Source organism: Mixophyes fleayi, chromosome 3 (genome assembly GCF_038048845.1).
Source record: "Mixophyes fleayi isolate aMixFle1 chromosome 3, aMixFle1.hap1, whole genome shotgun sequence".
Classification (NCBI taxonomy): Eukaryota; Metazoa; Chordata; class Amphibia; order Anura; family Limnodynastidae; genus Mixophyes; species Mixophyes fleayi.
This window is the reverse complement of record NC_134404.1, coordinates 29,931,851-29,950,184: the sequence shown is the minus strand read 5'-3', so window position 1 is coordinate 29,950,184 and position 18,334 is coordinate 29,931,851. Positions and strand designations below refer to the sequence as shown.

General features: G+C 40.0%; 1 protein-coding gene across 1 annotated transcript in view; it reads left to right on the top strand.

Annotated features, from left to right (window-relative positions):
* The first annotated feature begins 1,942 nt into the window (after positions 1–1,942).
* The window catches only part of LOC142143451 (cytochrome P450 2K4-like), a 99,522-nt gene continuing 83,130 nt past the window's right edge, over positions 1,943–18,334 (top strand). The window contains exons 1-5 of the mRNA XM_075201301.1: positions 1,943–1,998; positions 6,174–6,240; positions 6,999–7,195; positions 14,065–14,227; positions 17,968–18,117. Coding sequence (XP_075057402.1) covers positions 7,013–7,195; positions 14,065–14,227; positions 17,968–18,117 — 496 coding nt within the window. The 5' untranslated portion in view covers positions 1,943–1,998; positions 6,174–6,240; positions 6,999–7,012. The remainder of the gene's footprint in view (positions 1,999–6,173; positions 6,241–6,998; positions 7,196–14,064; positions 14,228–17,967; positions 18,118–18,334) is intronic.

Below are 18,334 nucleotides of genomic sequence, written 5' to 3'. Positions count from 1 at the left end.
TCACTTTCTCTCCCACTCTCTTCTTGACCCTCTTCAGTCATGCTCCCGACCCCTTCACTCAACTGAAACTGCCCTTGCTAAAGTAACAAATGACTCTCAGCTAAGTCCAAAGGTCACTTTTCCCTTCCCGTACTCCTCAACCTCTATGTTGCTTTTGACACAGTCGATCATTCTCTTTTACTCGCCACACTTCACTCCCTGGGTCTTCGCGAACAGCTTTCTCCTGGTTTGCCTCCTATCTGTTTGGCCACTCTTTTAGCATCTCTGCTTCCGACTCTCCTTCCCCCCCTCTTCTTCTCTCTATTAGAGTCCCCCAAGGCGCTGTCCTTGGCCCTCTGCTCTTCTCTCTCTACACCACCTCTCTCTGTGAACTTATGCAATCATTTGGCCTCTAATACCACCTCTATGCTGATGAAACGCAAATATATATTTCCTCCCCTAACCTCTCTTCCGTCTACCTAACCCAAGTATCTAGCTGTTTCTCGGCTGTAAATACCTGGATGTCACAGTGCTTTCTCAAACTCAACATCTCCAAATCCTAGCTCATCTTCTTTCCTCCCACCAATGTTGCTGTCCCTCCCAATATCCCTCTTGGTTGACAAAATAACTCATTCTCCTGTCACCGAAGCCCGCTGTCTTGGAGTCACCCTTGACTCTGCCTCAGCTTTACCCCTTATATCCAGTCCCTCACCAGATCCTGACACTTCTCCACCTTACATCTCTGACCTTGTCTCGAGGTACATACCTACCTGTCCACTCCACTTCGCCTTTGAACTCCACCTCAATTTACCTGTCATTACTTCCTTTCATACTCGCTTCCAAGACTTCTGCCGTGCTGCCACCATTCTTTGGAACTTTCTACCCCACCTCACTCGACTCTCCCCCAACCTTCAGTCCTTCAAGCGCTCACTCAAATCTCACCTTTTCAAGCTCCCCTATCCTACCACCTCCTGACCAGCTTATCCATCACCTCCTCTTCCTTCACCTGCCATGTCCATTTTCTCCTAGCTGGTCCTACAGTCTATCACCACCCCTCTCTCTTTAATGTAAGTTCTCACGGGCAGTGTCCTCTCTACCTATTGTCTAATGTCGGTCCACTGTCTGACTTCCTTGTACATCCTGTCATGTATTTTTCTGCACTCCATGTAAGTCCCCATAGCATTACTCACACTCATCTGTGCTATTTATATGTATTACCTCATCTATTTGTTACTTGCTTCTGTATTCGGTGTTACGGAACCTGTGGCACCTTATAAATAATAATAATAATAATTATTATTAAGAAACATAAAGATAAATAAAAATAATAAAAACAATTCTTTAATGTGAAAAGTTTATCAAAAAGAAATGGCTTAAAACATGGTAAATAGATATAAAGCACTCTTATCCAGGTCAGTATTGGAATCACACACTGCCAAGTAGTGATGTCACTACCATAAACTATAACTTATATTTGAAAAGTAGTGATGTCAATTTTGTCACATAACTCACTGTGAATATGTTCTGTAACATTAGTCTAATTATATATTTCAATAATCTGTTCTTGGTATATCGTTTTAGAATCCAATGTCTTCTTTCCCATGGCTTATTTTCTCTCTCTCTGATTCATGTATTATGTATGTCATACGAAAAGGCAGAGTATAACAGAAATACTGTATTATCTGAGGGACAATCTCTACCTACTATTATTCTCTGTTTGACTGATAGATGTCAGAGTTATTTATGTAAACTTACTTAACCACATTATGAATTGTTAGGCTGGTAGACTGGTAACTACTGTGTGGCAATAGCCTCTTGCACCATCTCGTAAAAATGTACAGTATATAATTGTTATGGGTGGGGCCATTAAGAGAGCAGCAGTTTGAGTATTAACAGACAATAAATATCAGCATGTGATGACAAGATAAGGCTTATATATTCTCCCAGGGATTAAAAGCAATTGATTCTCACCAGGAGGAGAGACCGGACCAGCAAACTGTTTATGCTCCACACTGTACAGTAAGATACTAAAGCTTAAGTCTTTCCATAAAATAGCTGTTTTTATTTCTAGAAAACTACCCTTTCTCTCTCATTCTTTCTTAATTCTCCCTCTTCTGATTTCTATCAATATAATTCAAATTTGTAATCATTAAGTTTAGTGTAGAAAACTCTATCTGTGTTATTATTCAGTTTATGTCTGTTATGTGATATGATTTGTCATCCTCCCTCGTCTCCATCGCACTGCGCTGGACAGCTTGCCTAATTCCATGTTGTGACAGCTTTTCTTGTAGGCAAACATAAGCTTAAGCATTCCATTTGTGTATACTAAAATATAGTATAAGCTTGACATACTCAAATAAGCACTTGTAGCTGGATATATATATAGAATGCTGTAACCTACGATCACTAGTAAATGTCTGCAAACGTCTATACACCTGACTATGATTGCACTGAAATGTGTCTTCATTTTTTGTTCATTTGAAACAACTCCTGATTATTGATTATTATCCTCATTGGTCATTTGATATGTTGAGATGTATTATACTGATTTAAGTTATTAAATATAAAAATATTGTTATTGGTTTTATAGCTTAAAGGAACTGACAAGATGTTTGTTATGAATGTTTTTGTGTGGCTATAATTCATTATCGACCCCAACTGTAAATGAACCGGATATCAAAAGCCACCATGGAGTTCTGTATACTTTTTTGCAGTCTTGTACTAAAGGTACAAGACTGCAGGATTAGGGCTTTTATATAGTTCATGGGATTCTGTGCTGAATTTGAATATCTGTATTTCTGTACAGTGGGTGGTGTTAGTGTTTATAATACACAAGATTTCCCAATAAATATTGAAATGATGACATCAGAACTCAAGGATTATAACTAGTGACATCAGAACACATCGTTGTTGCAGATAATATTAAAAGCTCTTTACAGAATACCAAAGATAAAGTTGCATTGCAGGCTAATAATTCTCAGCTCAGGCATCTGCTGATATAGTGTTATGCATATAATAAGGCACAGATCGAGGCAGCAGCATAGACTGATTTACAGAGAGAAAAACTTTGGAGTAATGCTGAGGGTTCAGATAGAGGAAGAGGTCCAGCTGCGTGCCCTCTCACCGAGAGCACAAGAGAGAGGGGAGAAGGAGAACTCACCCTGGCACTGCTTCTTGTTATCCTCCGACTTCTCTCCAAGATGGCCGCCACTCGCCCAGACTTTTGGCACACTCCCGCCACAGCACACTGGCCGACCAGGTAAGGTTCCCCACAATCACGGGAGGTATAAGGGGGAGAAAAGACTCCCTCTAATGAGCCAGCAGGACAAAGAGGCGCTCCGGTCACAGATCTGCACCCGCACTCCCTCACTCCTCGCAAAGCCGATGCGATGCGTGTACTCCTCGCCGAACAGACAGCCGGTTCCACATTCCAGACACCCTGGGAAGCCTCTTCGCCTGGCAGAGGGCAGATGTCTTGTTTTTTTAAAACTTATATGCATAGGTAAGCGGATTTTGTACGGATGTTACCGGGAGAGCAGACTCTAGACATCCTACACCATGTCCTGTCAAGGCACCCTCCCCCCCCCGCTGTACACAGAACTCATTCACATCATTCCCTGCCCCATTGGAGCTTACAGTCTAAATTCCCTAACATACACACACACACGGACAGACTAGAGTCAATTTGATAGCAGCCAATTAACCTACCAGTGCTGTGAGGCAGAAGTACTAACCACTAAACCACCGTGCTGTTCAATCTTCTGTCCCACAAGCTTTTGCTCTTTCTACTGTCCCGAACTGCCACAAGAAATGTGTGGAAAGAAAAGATGGGCAGCCGCTGACTGGTAGACATTCAATGTTTGACAGTTTGATGTAGCTGTTAGTCACTTGGAACAAAAAAAACCCAAAACTGAATAGCAGTGATTTGTAGCTAATTCCATTTTGCATGGAAATACCTAAGGGTATTATAAACATTTTAAAAAAATATAGGCAGCATGTCCTTTCCTCTAAACCTCAGCCAAACCCAATATTATTCTGAACTATTAACTGAGAGTTTGAAATTATATAAAACATATTTATTTATTGTAGACCTTTACCTATAGAATGAGGATGTTTTTGTACTAAGTGACTTTCCACAGTACATTATAACGTATACTGTACTGTGGTGTGTATACTGTGGTTCAATAAAAAGTGGGCCAAACGGTTTATTCCATCTATAATGCCTGATCATATCATACTAAAACTTTCCCGATATTTGGAGAATTGAACCAACAATATGATTCCAACATATCATAAAAATGTATTCAACGGATAAAAACATATCAGTTTTTAAACTTTATCTGCCAAAATGTAATTTTACGAACAACATTTTTTTTAGATTTTGTAACAAACTACTTTTTACTTGGAAATAGTCTTTAATATTTTTTGTGAAGAAACTCTCAGTAGTATAATTTAATTATTTAATTAAAGAAGATGTTCAAAATGTCCTCCTTCCGTGTGCACGCAACCTGGAGGCGCTGGCGCTATTGGGCAACGGAATTGTCGATAATCCTCTGATCCAGACCTGTCCACACTTCCAATAAACATTGCTTCACATCATTTACATCATGGATTGCTCTCTGGTAGACTCTCTCTTGCATCACGCTCCACACTTTATAATCGATAGGATCAGAGCCGGATTAACAATAGGGCTAAAGGGGCTACAGCCCAGGGGCCTCGGGCAGCTGGGGGGCCCGCCGACATTTATCGGGTCTCTGACTGTCACTTCTTCAAGGAAAATGGTAGGCAGCTAACAGCAAATGTTATGCTGTTAACTGCCTGCTGTCACTGTAGGACTTACCGCTTAATTGCTTCAGGGAGTGAAACAACGGAAGGAGGTAAGTTCACAGGGGCCTCATGGAGGGGCCCTCAGAGTATCCTTAGCCCGGGGGCTTCCCTTCCCTTAATCCGGCCCTGGATAGGATTCAAAACTGGATTGTTCGGAGACCATAATGTTGGAGTAATGAAGTCTGGTGTCTCTCTTATTAGCACTTCAATGGTTTCCCTGGCTCTGTGGGTGGCGCACTGTCCTGTTGAAAAACAAATTAGCCTTCTGGGGCCAGATTTCTGATAGCAGGTAGAAGATGCTGTCACAGCAGAACATTGTGATAATAGGCGCCATTGAATTTTTTTCCAGGATCAATGAAGATCAAATGTGAGCGACCAAGCGTCGAAACCGCAATGGACACTATAACAGCCTTGCTGAAATGGGTATGCGTACGCAACAGTCTGTTTGCAGCAACCTGCCTTTTCTTAGTGCCACACTTGACGTACAGGCGATCATTCTGCATGCTACTTGGTAGTGAACAACTTCTTGCCAGTAAAGAAATTGAAGTCAACCATATGACGAGGATATTTTCTCAACAGTTCTTTTGATCTGTCCAAACGTGACAGTCGATTAGCTTCTGTCAGTTCATGTGCAGGCTTCTTCTCAAGGCACTTGAATTGAAGATCTTTATGAATTATTTGAACAAGACTGGACCGATGAATTCCGATTTCTCTGGATAGTTGACGTATTGCTCTATGAGTATTAGGAGCGTCCTCTTGACTCAGAATAAGATCTCCAACAAGGGCGACATTTTCTTCAGTGCTCAATGACCTTTGTCTGCCACTACCAATGACGCGGTCGACCTACCCTGTTACCCTAATTTTTCTAAGCAATTTATTTAATCCGTTTCTGGTCCAATGGTTTTTTGGAAACTCTCGTAGAAATTGACAGACTCTGTAATACTTGTATTCCCTCAAACCTTTTATCATGTGTAAATCTTCTTTACTAAAAGGCATTTTTATGGTAATTACAACTTTTTTATTTTTGTTTTCTATCATAATATCGTGTGATTTTTTTTTTGTGAAATAAAAACCGTAAGTCATTGTCATGTGCAAACTAATCTTTAGGCATATAAATCTATATTTGTTTGTGAATTAATTCTTAATAATAGCGTGACATGGCTCAGAGGAGCTGTTTAAATCAGTGTGTTTGATTATGCTAAACTCCTCTGTTTTCCTCAGATGGTCCATTTATATCCACAGGGGTCATAAAACCCTAATATTGGTATTCACACAGACCTTAGTTCTTACATCACAGGACGGGGGACTGTGTGTCCTGCAGCTTGGGTTTAAAATTGCACTGTGACTAAATTGTTCTTCACTTTTAGGAGTCACTCTGATATTGAAGAGTGTCCCATTTGCCTGCTTCTCCCAGCACCAGAAATTTGATTATACGTGAGTTATCAATTCTGTGTTTTATCCTTTTTATTTTATAAGAAACAATTGCATTATATTTGTATGTCATTTTACTAACTGTTTTATCTTGAGCATTGTGGATGTAGTTTCCATATTAAATTACACTTAATAAGTGCAAGGGAGAACCGAAGGCTTCCTAAATAAGAGTGTCAGCTCTTCATAAAAAAAAACCTTGGTGGTGGCATAGTCAGTACAGCAGAGCTAGTGTGTGGCATAGATAGGGAAGGATTTAATCATTTTAGACAGACCAGGTGGTTGTTTTTGGTTAACCCTTTGTCACACACATATCACGCAGGCTAAGGTGAGTGCTGTTTGTGACAGTCATTAAAATAAAAAAGTAAGTACGTGGATAATTTTACTTTAAATATATTATTATTAAAGTTTGGCTTACTTTTTATTGAACCACAGTGTATATGTTATACATCTGGTGGATTTTAATATTAAGATCTAACAAGATCTGTTGAATCTAACACTCGTTACCATGTGAACCACTTAGCACTCACATAGAAGAGTAAGCTTGTGTAGGGATAGATGTTAACACCTATAGAATGACATACTAAATACATTCTTGTGTAGTTTAATCTGCATGAGTCTTGCAGCTTCTTCTGTTTCACACTGATGGCCAGAATCATAGCAGGACAGGCGTTAGATATTCATTGACCATGGTTTGTTCTGTACTTTGATATCAATTAATGTATTTCCTTATAAAAGAACTATATTTTGTCTTCCCTCTCTAGATTGTACAGAAGACATGATTACCATTGACCCTGTCACAATTCTTCTGTTTATTGTTATCATCCTATTTTTGGCCAAAGTTTTTAACAACCGGAAACAACACAATAACAACAATTTCCCCCCTGGACCAACTCCTTTACCGATCATTGGAAATATGCACATCATTGACTTGGCAAAACCTCATAATACATTTATAGAGGTAATGCAGTACTTGTACTTAACAGATAAACTAATAAACAAGAGAGTGCTGGTTAAAGTCATACCTATGTACGATTTCTTGCAAACCTTAATCTAAAAAAATATAAAAATCACATAAAACATAACCTATATAATCACGCTAAATGTGGCAGATATGTGATAAAATATAAAAAAAATTGCATTCCAGTATATGCTGACTGGTTTTCTCAAACTCAATAATGTTTATAAAATGCTCATAATGTTCTCCAGTCCTTTGGATATAATAGTCCTTTTAAGAATATTCATCCAATGACCCAAACTTTACGCTCAAAGTCTCAAATTTGTTTCTCCTTAATAGTATCAAGGTGAATTATTGGAACTGGACTTTATGCCAATAAACACATTTACATGCAATTCATGTCTGAATGCAAATGACACTTATGACTGCCTATGGCTTGAGAGGCGGGATGGGAGAAGAAAGGGGCGGACTAACGTAACACATGTAGAGTAATTACATTCCAATACAGATGCAGCTAATTCAAGTCGTGGGTTTCTCGTAAATATGCTTGATTTCAGCGGTATAATTTGCACCTATTACAGAACAAGCGTAAATGACGAATGTTAGTGGTGCATTAAAAAATATACATATGTGTTCAGGGGCGGGCTTGGCAGAGGGGCATTTGTCCCCCGGGCCAGTGCCTATAGTCTCTACTCGGTGGCTGGCCCCTACCCCGGGACCAGCCACCATCTCCCATTGGCCCCAGATCCTTGCGATCCATCCACCCTCCCTCCCTTCCAATGTATACCTGCATGTATTTACTGCATGTTTTTATATATATTTTTATGTACCTTGGGGATGCTCATGGCCATAATCATTGTGCACATTAATAAGTGCTTAATAATCACAATGTAATGGTAAAAATAATAACAAAATAAAAATAAATTCATTTATATCAAGTGTTTGACATAGCGCTTCTATATTCTCTTATTGCAAATACAGAGACCTTTAGTGGTCGGAGGTGCAAATGTCAGGGTAAATCCTTACACAAGAATAGGTAGGAGAGAGCAGGACAGTCTACCAACTGTCCTGAATCTGGTGGGGGCGAATTTGGGTGACTGTCTCGTTTAGTCAGGATTTGGTCTTACTGGAAGGACAGTTGGGAGGTATGTCTTGCCTCACACTGTACTGCTCGTGAAGGCAGAGCTACATGTACCTAACAGTAGTGCACACAGTATTGCCTGTGTATTTTTCTAAAATGATAACCATGTTACATAATAGGGGGCCCCCCTGTCTAAAGTACCCCAGAGCCTTAATCTAGCTATGGTCGAGGATGTCAGATTGACACCTAGTGCTCTGCTCCTCCTCCTAGTAGCACCCCTCATATTATTTGTTTTGGTTTAGCCCTAAAACAAATAATAACCCTATTAGTATATAGTGCAAAGCAAAGAACAAGCCCTTTTGCTGGCAAAAACATCAGGGGGTGTATTTACTAAACTGTGGGTTTGAAAAAGTTGTGATATTACCTATAGCAACCAATCAGATTCTGGGGCCTGATTCATTGAGGATCTTAACTTAAGAAACTTCTTATTTAAGTCTCCTGGACAAAACCATGTTACAATGCAAGGGGTGCAAATTAGTATTCTGTTTTGCACATAAGTTAAATACTGACTGTTTTTTCATGTAGCACACAAATACTTGATAGCTTATTTGTACACTGCAATTTAAAGTTGATATTTGTGTGCTACATGATAAAACAATCAGTATTTAACTTGTGTGCAAAACAGAATACTAATTTGCACCCCCTTGCATTGTAACATGGTTTTGTCCAGGAGACTTAAATAAGAAGTTTCTTAAGTTAAGATCCTTAATGAATCAAGCCCCTAGTTATCATTTATTTAGTACTTTTTACAAGATGACAGCTAGAATCTGATTGGTTGCTATAGGCAACATCTCCACTCTTTCAAACCCGCAATTTAGTAAATATACCCTCAGGTTTTTAAAGCAAAATTGCTTTTTGCATTGTGATAAATCAGCCCCTTTGTTCAGTATTGTAATAAAACTTTATTATATAATCTATTGCTATATGATCTATACCCAATTATAATCAACCAGGTATGTGTAAAAAAAAAAAAAAAGTGTTGTAGGGAGAAGGAACATATAAAATAAAATGCAATATAAAGTGAGGTTTGTTTTTATTGCATTATTTGTTTTCATTATTTAAGATTTATAATTTATAATAATAAAGTATCGCTGGGTTAAGCAACACTAAATTTGCCTCTTTTTCCATTGATAATTATATATTGTACCAAAAACCACACGTTAAGGATGGTCCGCTACTTATGGGCCAGTGCTGTGTGTTGCCCCACGGGCTAAATTCTGCCAGTCAGACCCTGTATGTGTTAAACTGGCTAGAACAGAACATCTATATGCAAGTAAGATAGACTATAAGAACACATTGGATGTATATTATACATTGCAAGCATCTTCATGCATTTAATGTAAAAAAAAAAACCTACAAACTTTTCTTTCAAATACTTTTATAAGTAATTATACTGTTGTCTTTTTATGCATTCAAATGTGAACTTTTACTGTACATACGCATTTGCGTATACTGCAGTCTGTTGTGTGTGTCTATGTACGTCAAGTACTGCGAACTTACTCTCAGATTCAAATCAAAGCGTATCTCGAGATACGCTTGAGTTTCATTACAGTCGTAACTACGCACTAATTCCGTGCAAGTTGCGTTCGGACTTAAATCAGGGCCTTAGTAACTTTAGTTTCAACTCTGTCTGCTCTGATTGGCTACCAGACAGTGACTATTTAGAATTCACTTATGGTCAGGGAGAATTTTAGACAAAATGATACTCTGGGGAGAAATCATGGTGAGCCCTCTATATCGTCAACATGTTGAACTGCAGCTAAATGTAGTTTCACATTGCCCACTACATTATGTAGACCCCACTAAACAAATTAAACATTGCACGGACTCCCATAGATTTTTTTATTTATTTTTTTTACTGCAATTGGAGAGGAGCCACATTATTACATTAAAATGTGATCAGCAGTTACTGCTATGGATCATACCTGCAACTTCCCCATATTGTGTCAGCAAGTCTCAACAAGTACACACAAAATCTAGGAGACAATAAGCATAATTATAAACTATCATATGTTGAGCCAAATCTGGTGCCAAGTATCATATGATGTGCTATACCTGGTGTCAGGTATACAAAGTAAACAAATTTAGCACAAAGTATATCCTGCAGAGCTATGCCTTGTGTCATATACACAACATTCAGCCATACCTTGTGTCAAGTATATTAAATTGAGCCATATCCTGTGCCATGTCTAATATGCCAAACGTTACCTAGTAACAAGTGTGAAATACAGAGCTATGCCTGGTACCAAATTTAATATCCGTATACGATGCCCATTTTATTATGCAGATCTCTTGATTGGTTCACAGTTTTTTTATACAGACCCATTTCTGGTGCCCAATTTAATATAAAGACCCTTCAGTTTAATATGCAGACCCATACCAGTATCCAGTTTTATATGATCCAATAACTAGTTTAAAATGCAGGACATATCTGGTGACAAGTTTAATATGCAAACCATTCTCCAATGGACAGTTTAATATGCAAACCATTCTCCAATGGACAGTTTAATATGCAGACCATCCTCCAATGGACAGTTTGATATGCAGACCATTCTCCAATGGACAGTTTGATATGCAGACCATTCTCCAATGGACAGTTTGATATGCAGACCATTCTCCAATGGACAGTTTGATGTGCACACTCTTAAGTGATGCAAAATAAAAAGCACTTTCTGAACTCAGCTAATTACATGTCCCCAGCCTCAATCTCTGGGTCCCGCTAACACCGATATTAGGTTTTTATGATGTCGGCTGATATCACTGTTTCCTGTGATGTTCCGAACTCTAGTTATCACAGAAACAAAGCACACCCATGATTAACTCTTTGTATGACTGGTGATAGCCAAGAACAGATTCATCCCCAAAAAAATCTCTAAATCTGCATGAAAATAATATTCAAAGGCTACACACAGGTATTAGTGATCCACCCCCATGAGGGGTATGTTTCTTGATGGAAATACAGAAAGTAACAAAACAGAACAACGATTCAGGGGCAGAAGGTTTGGTTGTTTTATTTGATTGTGTCTATAAACATCCCCTTAAAGAGAGGAGTCACTAATAGCTCTGTGCAGCCTTTGAATAATTTCCTGATCTGCACTGTGCCAGCCAAAGTTTAATACAGCACCGGTTGTTATCTGGTCAGAGGGAAGGAGGAGGCAGAAGCAATCACAAGTGGCAAAATGAAAGTAAGGTCATGGGCTTAGATGTAAACTCTCTTAAATGCTGAATCAGCAAGTAAGATTCTTAATACCTGCCTTCCTGTCATCTTCCTCATGGTGCTTCCTGATGCAAGGTACACAGTTCTCCACATAATAGCTACGATATTGTGTGCAAATTACAGTAATATATATATTGATTTATCTAAAAGGTCACAGATCCAAAAAAGTGGATATTTTTATTAGCCGTATGTATTTATTTTCTATAGCTCCAGAATACTCAGCAACACAAGTGTACAAAACACAGCAATAAAACATTATATAAAAGTAGTCAAAACATTGCACCCTCAGCTAGTGCAAAAATATAATATATACATTAATTTCCTTAAATGTTTAGGGTTAAGTTCTTTATTTCACAATCATATATATTTTTTTAATTCCAGAAGCAAGCACTACCCTCTTCTCCCATAGTAATCACAAAATGATGCCTCAGAGTTTGGGTAGGGCTGCATTGGGGAACTCTGTAGCTGCCAAGAGTTGAACTGATACTTCTACTAGTCTAAGAGAGGAAGGAACATAGCAAAATAACTTTTGGTGTACATTCCTTTTTCCACAGCAGTAGGTTCATAAATATTACTGAGGATTAAGATATCACCTACTTTAGAATTTTACATTGACATGTGGGATTTTTACTTGCATACATTCATTTAAATGAGAAGTAAACATTCCCTCTAGAAGAACAGAGGATTATTTCTTAGCATTGCTCAAATTAGCAAATCTCTACTGAACAACAGCAACCAATCAGCAACTATATTTTATCTGTCAAGTATAAGACAATCAAAGTAGATATCTGATTGGGTGCAAAAGTTTGAGTGCAGATTTTAACAGTCGAGCAATGTTAGTAGATATTAAATAGAATTCACAAACAAGTCAGCATGCTATTATATGTATAAACCGACGGTTCCCAAAGTGTGCACCGCGGCTCCCAGGGGTGCCGCGGGCCAGCCATAGAAAAAAGAAAGCAAACAGAAACTTACCAATCCGCGCGGCGCTAGGACCCTGCAGCCTCCTCTCTCCCACAGCTGTCACTGAATATCGACGTCAGTGACAGCTGCGCAAGAGAGGAGGCTGCAGGGTCCTAGCGCTGCGCGGATTGGTAAGTTTCAGTTTGCTTTCTTTTTTTCTATAGCTGGCGCCTGGTGCGGGGCAGAGGAGGGGGACAGAGAGCAGAGGAGGGGGATAAAGAGCAGAGGAGGAGGGCAGATGGCAGAGGAGGAGGGCAGATGGCAGAGGAGGGTGACAGCGTGAGAGAGGGCAGAGGAGGGGGACAGCGTGAGAGAGGGCAGAGGAGGGGACAGAGGGCAGAGAGGGCAGTGTGCCTGGATGCAGAGGGGGCAGTGTGCCTGGATGCAGAGGGGGCAGTGTGCCTGGTTGCAGAGGGGGCAGTGTGCCTGGATGCAGAGGGGGCAAAGTGTCTGGATGCAGAGGGGCATTTTTGCATACAACTAAATAAGTATTTCTGTCGTGACCTAAATACTTATTACAATTTTTTGACCCAACTACTTCTAAAACAGGACTGCTCAGTAATTATTTTGGAGGGGTGCCTTGAAAAAATTTGGAGACTCTAAGGGTGCCGCGAACTGCAAAAGTTTGGGAACCACTGGTATAAACATATGTTTAAATATTTTATTGCATTACCAACTTACAGCTATCCAAGACCTATGGTTTTGTGTGCATGTGTTTAAAATTTTCTTCTTGTTGATACAAAATCAACAACCTTTATTTGGTTCACCAAAACGAATTATATATATATATATATATATATATATATATATATATATATATATATATATATCTATATCTATATATATATATATATATATATATATATATATATATATAGAGAGAGAGAGAGAGAGAGAGAGAGAGAGAGAGATAAAATATATATTTAAACTGTCAATTAATTATCTCAAATCATTCACTAACATTGCCCTAAAATAAAAAAATTAACATTTCACTATGAATAAAGGTTTCTTCATATACTGGTATTAATGAATTGATGCATTGAGATATTAAACATTTTTCATAAAAGATATTTGTATATTTCACTTCACTAAACTCAGCCTATTTATACTGTCAAGACTCTTTTGGCTAGATTTACTAAGCTGCGGGTTTGAAAAAGTGGGGATGTTGCCTATAGCAACCAATCAGATTCTAGCTTTCATTTATTTAGTACCTTCTACAAAATGACAGCTAGAATCTGATTGGTTGCTATAGGCAACATCCCCACTTTTTCAAATCCGCAGCTTAGTTAATCTAGCCCTTTGAGTTTTGTGTAGTCTGGTCTCACCTATTTGAGAACTGTCCAACTGGTATGTAAGGATTGAGGGAATACTGGAAAATAATAAATGAAGCCTCACAAGCTAGATGGATCATTCCACATTGGATGGGGGGAGTCATCAACATTTGTTAGAGAGAAAGCATGGGTGGGCTGATTATGGGAAATGAGAGCCAAGTTCATAGCTTAAATGGATCATAATTGATCTTTTATTGGTTTACTTTTTACTGTTTTATAGTTGTCAAAGAAGTACGGCTCAGTATTCAGCATCCAGTTGGGGTTAGAAAAGATGGTCATCCTGTGTGGTTATGATGCTGTAAAAGATGCTCTAATCAACTATGCTGAGGAATTTTCTGAAAGACCCGATTCACCACTATTTACTGAAACATCACAGGGATATGGTAATTATTTTGATTTAAAAGTCATTAGAAAACATAAAAAGCTCAGTGTTGGATGCATACATTAAATGTGCATCAATTATAAATAAATAAAATTATTCCAGTCCCTGCTCCCATACAGTGCCACTGACATGAAACCAATTATATTATATGTGATAATAGGTACTGACACTATAGGGAAATATGCCTGTAAATATATCTAAACATTTTACAGCTAGAAGTAAATCTGTTGTGTAAAAATTGTCATCATTGCTCTGATCTTTTAACAGCTGTTTTAACAGGGGCAGTGCAAGGAGTCTAAGAGCCCCAATAATCACACACTTGACATTTCTAAAATAAAAATTATAACTCATCTCCTCCTGGCTGGCAGGTAAGGCTGCAGTCTAGGGGTACCGATGTCTGATGCAGAACGCTGTACCACTGGCAAAAGCAGGATTTCGAGAAGGGTTGGGGTGGGGTTTTCCAAATGTTAGATTTTGATACAAAGCAAATAAAAACTTCTGACAGTAAGCCGGCAACAGCCCAACCCCTCTCCCCAAACATTAAACCAATACCACACCCACCACTCTCCCCACACATTACACCAATATCACCTCCACCTTCTCTCCCCACACATTACATCAATACTACCCCACCCTTCTCCCCACACTTTAAACCAATACCACACACCCACCCCCTCTCCCCACACAACAAACCAATACCACACCCACCCCTCTCCCTACACATTACACCAATACCACACCCACCCCTCTCCCTACACATTACACCAATACCACACCCACCCCTCTCCCCACACATTAAACCAATACCACCCCCTCCCCTCTCCCCACACATTAAACCAATACCACCCCCTCTCCTCTCCCCACACATTACACCAATACCACCCCCAACCCTCTCCCCACACATTACACCAATGCCACCTCCACCCCTCTCCCCACACATTACACCAATACCACACACACCCCTCTCCCCACACATTACACCAATACCACACCCACCCCTCTCCCCACACAACACACTAATACCACACCCAACCCTCTCCCCACACATTACACCAATACCACACCCACCCCTCTCCTGACACATTACACCAATGCCATCTCCACCCCTCTCCCCACACATTACACCAATACCACACCCACCCCTCTCCCGACACATTACACCAATGCCATCTCCACCCCTCTCCACACACATGACACCAATATCACACCCACCTCTCTCCCCACACATTACACCAATACCACACCCAGCCCTCTCCCACACATTACGCCAATACCACACCCAGCCCTCTCCCCACACATTACACCAATACCACACCCACCCCTCTCCCCACACAACACACTAATACCACACCCAACCCTCTCCCCACACATTACACCAATACCACACCCACCCCTCTCCTGACACATTACACCAATGCCATCTCCACCCCTCTCCCCACACATTACACCAATACCACACCCACCCCTCTCCCGACACATTACACCAATGCCATCTCCACCCCTCTCCACACACATGACACCAATATCACACCCACCTCTCTCCCCACACATTACACCAATACCACACCCAGTCCTCTCCCACACATTACGCCAATACCACACCCAGCCCTCTCCCCACACATTACACCAATACCACACCCACCGCTCTCCCCACACATTACACCAATACCATCTACACCCCTCTCCCCACACATTACACCAATACCACACCCATCCCGCTACACACACATTACACTAATTCCACCCCACCCCTCTCCCCACACATTACACCAATATCACAACTACCCCTCTCCCCACACATTACACCAATACCACACCCACCCTTCTCCCCACACATTGCACCAATACCATACCCACCCCTCTCCCCACACATTACACCAATACCACACCCACTCCTCTCCCCACACACTACACCAATACCACCCCACCCATCTCCCCACACATTACACCAATACCATCTCCACCCCTCTCCCCACACATTACACCAATACCATACCCATCCCTCTCCCTACACATTACACCACACAGCAGCGGTCCATCTTAAGTAACCCCTAAGTCCTCATACATAACCCCCACCATAATTCACCACCTCATAATAATTATTAACACCCTCATCAATCAATCCCTTCATGTTGTCATTAACCTCTTCAAAATTATTAAATATCTCTTCATCATCAGCTACGGAATCTGCTGGTGCTATATAAATAAATGTTGATGATAATAATGATCATCATGATCATAATAATCTCTTTATCAAAATTAACCTCCCCATCATTAATTAACCCCAAATATTAGAAATTCACTCACTTAGCATTAACTCCCACATCATCCCCTTCATAATTAATGAACCCCTCCTTATAATCATTAAATCCTTTAACCTCATTAAAACCCCTTCAAAATTATTGAAGCCCTGAAGCCCTTTATAATCATTAACTCCCTCATCCCAAAATTAATTAACCCTAACATCATTAAAATATCTTTTATATTCATTAACCTCCTTAATCATTAATCCCCTCACCCTCATTATGCCTAACCCCTTCAACATCAACTTCCGACCAAGTATATTAAATCCTCCCTCTATTCCCACATACCTGTTGCTGATCCATCATTAGTCAGAGGGGAACTGATCACGTCTCAGCAGAAAAGCAGAGTGGAGAGCAGCAGAGCATCAGACAATAGTCAGGCAGGTGGGCAACCCGGTAAGATAAATGAGGGTCAAGAAATAAGTGTCTCAAAATGTTGCTATTGCCTACACACATTCCCTTGAAATAACAGGTCTGAGTCATTAAGGAGAGCAAAACAAAAAAATGCTAGTAAGTTTTCTCCTGGACAAATCATGTTGCAATGCAAGTGGTGCAAATTAGTTTATTATTTTGCACATAAGTTAAATATTGCCTGTTTTTTCATGTAGCAAACAAATACTGATAGCTTTATTTTTACACTGAAATTTAAAGTTGATCTAGGACATGCAACACCCCAACTATAAATCTGTCCCCACATTTTAAATTTCCCTCCCCACCAATGCAACATGGTTTTGCCCAGGTGCAAAGTTACTCCTTCTTTATGCTTTGCCCTCCTTAATCGAGGGGTGGGACCATTAGCGTAATTTTGGCCCTGCAACAAAATTGTCAATTTGTTGTGGGAGGCGGGGCCGAAATTACACAATTCCCCGCAAATTAAGTACTTTTGGCACCTGATGGGCAGGATAAGGGAGACTTGGCTGCCCTCCCAGGAGTCTGGGAGACCTACCCGGAATTTAGTAGTCTTCCGGACATTCCACAAGAGTGGGCAAGTATGATATAGTAGGTTTTAGTTTGCCCGGTCTGTAATTAGAAGTTTGGGGGCTATGCTGCAAAACTTTGATGGGGCCCACAAGGTTTCTAGGACAGGAAACCCGCCTCCTCTACCTCCACTGCTCTCCGCTCTGCACTTCACTTCTGCTCAGTGAGGAAAGGAACATCAGAATTCTCGTCTGAGCAAAGTTTAACTTTGGAGCCTTAGATTGCTGACTCGTGCTGCCTTGCAATATAGGCAGTCACACAGCACAGAATGGGTGAAGATCCCTTCTGACTACAGGAACCACAGAGGGGAACAGGACCTGGTTTTGGGTGGTGGGGAGATTGTGACATTTAATTGTTAGGGACAGCTGTCATTTTGGTGACATTCATATCTTAGCATAAATAGTTTTGCAAATGCAGTAGAAAAAAGTGTAATGCAGTGATCTGTATTCATACTATTCAGGTGTTGCCTTTGCTCATGGTGAGAACTGGAAAGTGATGAGACGATTTGCTCTTTCAACGTTACGAGATTATGGGACGGGGAAGAAAAGCATAAAAAACAAGATGAGTGATGAATGTGAATGTTTAATGCAGACATTTAGATCCTACGAAGGTGAGTGTCTGCTCTTGTATAAGTTTCATATCAAGATAGATAACATGGCTGTATTACACTATTACCATTGTGATAGCATTAATATATATATATATATATATATATATATATATATATATATATATATAGAGAGAGAGAGAGAGAGTTAGAGATATGCATTGCAGGGGCGCACGCAGGAAAAAAAAAACCCCAAAAAAACCAAACCACGAGAGAGCTC